At 39.1% G+C, this 4,617-nt stretch overlaps 1 protein-coding gene across 4 annotated transcripts in view; it reads left to right on the top strand.

Annotated features, from left to right (window-relative positions):
- NEBL (nebulette) overlaps positions 1 to 4,617 on the top strand; it is a 647,345-nt gene that overhangs the window by 618,196 nt on the left and 24,532 nt on the right. For all 4 annotated transcript variants that reach the window (XM_019508319.1, XM_019508316.1, XM_019508317.1 and 1 more), the window contains one exon: positions 1,671 to 1,786. In XM_019508319.1, the coding sequence (XP_019363864.1) occupies positions 1,671 to 1,786 (116 nt within the window). The remainder of the gene's footprint in view (positions 1 to 1,670; positions 1,787 to 4,617) is intronic.

Here is a 4,617-nt window from a genome sequence, read left to right on the forward strand (position 1 = left end):
ATTTTTAGTAATTTATAGAGGAGCTTCTGAGAACCCCATAAGTATGGGCCCCTAATATAATCCATGGCCTTTTGTGACCTATTTATAAAATTTCTAAAATGGTTACATGAATATATTGTCTCAAATGCTATATAATTAAAAGTTATAATCCCTATTTCATGATTATATCTTTGAGCTTTAACACAAATTAAAGCTATCTTTATATAGGTTTATTTTTTTAAAACAGCATGTTAAAAAATATGATTAAATAAACAAAATCTGATTTAAATAAAAATCCAATTTTTAGGGTAAAAAATAATAATTGATTTTTATCCACCCTGTCTTTCATCAGATTTTGATACAATAAACTATACTACATTGTTGACTCACCTGCAAGATCTTACAGGATTGGCAAAGTCTCAACTAATGACAATAACAACAAGAACAAAAAAGGGTGTGGGAGAGAAGGGAGATGGTGAGAAGAGGGTAATGGAAAGCTGAGGACAAGGAAAGGGGCAGAAATAAAGATTTCCAATTAGTTAATTTTGATTAATCTCTGGTGTGGATATTGATAGGATCAGCATAAACTAATTGATCAAATTTCATTCATAACTGCTAAACATTTTCATCAATCCCTATGCAATAGGCCTCCTTTGGTAATTAAACACTTTCATATGACTGTTACTGCTGAACCCATACCCCTATCCTAAAGACTGACATGGAGCCAGGCAGCTCTGCTTTGCAGTGGCAGTGTATTGCTTCCCATCCTACTTCATCTTTACTCCTAGTCTCTTTGCTGTATCCCTGACAGCATATCGTGGAACCCCAGGGTTCTACAGAACACAGTTTGAAAACTGCTGCTTTGGCTATAAATGAAGGTGCTTAATACTATATTAAGAATGTATAATTTAAACAGTTTTACTAAAATGTTTCAAATGTATTTTAGTGTTCAGTTTTATAATGATTATTTTTTAAATTAAAAAAATCAAAGGAACTCTGTGTCAGGATATTCTTCCCTACAGCCTCATCTTAGGATAGTTTCAAAGTCCCCAAAGAACTAAATAATTCAGAATATTTTAATGTTGTTGCATCCAAAGTGGTTAAGTTCCTTGAGGTCTTTTAAGCCTTTTTGCTTGCCATCTTCCTTTCAGTTACATGATGCTAACCCAGTGGTTCTCGACCTTTTTAGACTCAAGACACCCCTCCATGACTTTTATGAATTGAGAGACACACTGTTTGAAAAACGAATATATTTATTACAGTATTTATCTCCTTGCAGTGGGGCCAGGCAGGAACAAGCCTAGCCTGCACTTACCTGCATGTCTCCTCATACCTGACTTATCTCTTCACACCTTGTAGCACCCTTCAAAGGATTTTCCTAGCACCCCAGGGTGCTATAGCACTCTGGTTGAGGATCACTGTACTAACCAATGTTCTGCTGCAGTTTGATTTTCACTTCACTTACACAAAGCTTGTTTTTGATATGTATGTTGTTTAAAAAAATTCTATACTGATTTTAATCACCTGTCTTTTGGAATATGAATCCCCATTTGCATTGCAGATTCCTAGTCAGGAGACCAATCTACAGCTACCAGCAACTGCTAAGAGAAGTTGCATCAAAGGCTTGACATAGGAATAATGGAATAATTTTAACTGTTGTGGTAATGTTTCCTTATTTCTTTAATACACAGCCCCTGTGCTTCCTGGGGCATATCAGCAAAGTCAGTCACAAGGGTATGGATACATGCACCAGACCAGTATGTCATCGATGAGGTCATTGCATTCCCAGCCACATTCAGCAGGCCTGGTGAGTACTGCTATAAATGAATCATTACCTGAGCCAGTGTCAGAGTCCTGTAAAAGTAAATGCATTGCTACCCTTGCAGTCCAGAATTGGGAATCTTTAGAAATAATCATTCTACTGGATCCCTTCAGGTTGTTCTTGTTTTGAAATTCAATAAATACTTCACTTGGTGTTTTTAGTAACTTCTAAATGTGAGTAACATACAAAAAGGATTAGTTTTAGCAACAGATTTTATCTCAAACACTGAATGAGGGGAATTTAGGTGTGTGCTCCAAAAAGCAAATAAAATAGCTTTATCATTCATAGACTTAAAAAGGTAGAAAATATTGATCTAGCATTATTTTCCAATGAGGTTTTCATTTCTTGTTTTGTTTTTTTTTTAACCCATTTGGCCAATAGACCCAAGGCACTTTAAGAGAATCTGTAGTTCCTTCAAGTTTTCTTTGAAGTTCTTGGCATTTAAACCTTCCCTTTTAGTAGGTATAGCTAGACACAGCATTTGATACTTAAGAAGTCTGACAAAAATAAAATTTGGGTTTTGTGCATTTTTTTTTGGACTTTATTCTTTTAACATTCTTCCACTGTTGTTTAACATTTCCTATAGTGATAGTGCTTACGGGCTGAACAGAACTACTTGTTTTTTACCTTAGAAATACCAAGAGGGTCAGCTGTTGTGTCCTCATGCTTTGCCCAGAGACTTATAGGATAGTTCTGAGGCTGTATAATTGTTAGCTCTGATTCTGTAATTAGACATAGAGCTGTGGAATTATTAATGAAACTGGTGATAAAATGAAATATTAGTTTCACTAAAAGTTATGAGTTTTCAGAAGTGTTTGCTAAAACCACAAAAGTTTTTTGTAGAACTGAAATCCCGTAATGTTTTATTTTGGAAACACTAATGCCCCTGACAGCTGTTACATTTAAGACACAATTAACAGATTAATCATACCTTAAATAGTAACCTGGCCACATGTTAAAGTCCATCTAAGGCATGGTAGAGTTAACGAGCTACAAAGTTATTCCTGTTTTGTGTTGTTATAAAAATTTTGTGGCTTGCTTGTATCTTGCCTAAAATTGAATGTGTAGCCAGTTGGGGCTGGCTCATGACAGATTCCAACACTCATTCCCAAGACACAGCTGTCCTGGCAGCCTAATCCCAGGGACTCCATGCACAAGGACCTTTAAAACCTTGTGGGCCACCCAGCTGGATGGCACACAGGGTTTTAACACAGCCCCAGCTCACAGGGAGCCAGGGCTTGGGCTGCAGCAGCCCAATTGCAGGGTCCCCATGAGTTGGGGCTCAGTTAAAACCCCAGCTGGGCCTGGGGATGTGACTGCAGCCAGCTTCAGGTTCTTGTTCATTCCCCAGCCCCAACTGATAATCAACTGATTGTCAGCACTTGGGTTTAAACTTACTGATGATGATTCTGGGCTCCCCCTGCACTGACAAATAATGTGCAGTAGAGATGTAGCCCCCAGTCCCAAAATTGCATGCCCTGCCATGCAAGTATGGCGTGGCAGGAGGTGTGATTGTTGAGATCATGGCTTAGATTCCCATTGTGCTTTAAACTGAATGTCCATCAGGGGCCTATAGTATTCCTGGTATAGAAATGTCTTGCTATTTCTAAAATGAAATAACCAACCAGGGGAACAAGAACTCTGCCTGAAATATGCCTTTACAAGGCATGAACACCCCAATAGAGAAACAGACTATCTTTGAAAGACCAACCCAAATACTTCAAAATAACCTGCTACAATACAAAAAAGAAACCCTGCTGTAACCATGTACACTTAGTGGTCACGTACCACCCCACACTGAAACCAATTAGAAGAATCATCAAACAATTACAGCATATTGTCATTGGCAGTCCCTCAAGATGAAGATGCAGTCCTTCAGACAGTGCAGTCTTACAGTAAATAGGGAAGTCATTGGTGTGTCTGTAGATGGCTGAGGAGGCCTATCTGAATTCCACGTGTTCGACTGTATCCATGGCGAATAGTTCCAGGAGGAAGGAGTGGATCCTGGTGATGTCAGATTACAGCTCTCTCCATTTGTGTGTCTTGTCTATGTGCTTCCATGGTTAGTTGAGTTTGCTTATAGTTTCATAGTTTCATAGATTTTGGGTCGGAAGGGACCTAGTAGATCTTCTAGCCCGACCCCCCGCCAGGGCGGGAGAACAACAAAACCCCAAAACAAAAACGGGACTCAAATGAGTCCAGCCAGGTAGGCATCCAGCCTCTTCTTAAAGACCCCCAGGGTAGGGGCCAGTACCACTTCCCTTGGAAGTTGGTTCCAGCTCCTAGCTGCTTAAAATGTTGGTGTTGTACATCATGGTGTCCTTGGGGATGACTCAGTACTCGAGTCTCCCAGGTATTGCTGTTAATATTACATTTCTTCAGATTGGCCTTCAAGGTATCTTTGAATCTCTTCTTTTGCCTACCTCTAGAGTGGTGACAGTTGGTGATTTGGGACTGTCAGACCTGATTTAGGAGTTGGTTGTCAGGCATCCTTATGACATGTCCTATCCAATGGAGCTAGTGCTATACAAATATGGCTTCAATGCTGGTGGTGGTTTTTGCTTGAGCCAGAACACTAGCATTCATTCTTCTGTCCTTCCAGTTGACATATAGGATTTTTTGAATATGTCACTGATGGTAACATTCAAAAAATTTTAGGTGTTTGTGATATGTCATCCAAGTTTCACACCCATGCAACAGGGTAGGGATGACAACAAGGTGATAGAAGTTTTGTTTGAGTCCTGATGTCATGACACAATTTTGGAGACTTCAAGGTGCAACACTGGTAGATTTTATCTGGTGTTGAATAGTGTTGT

The sequence above is a fragment of the Gavialis gangeticus genome, unplaced genomic scaffold (assembly GCF_001723915.1).
Source record: "Gavialis gangeticus isolate Ggan-Ray unplaced genomic scaffold, GavGan_comp1, whole genome shotgun sequence".
NCBI lineage: Eukaryota > Metazoa > Chordata > Crocodylia > Gavialidae > Gavialis > Gavialis gangeticus.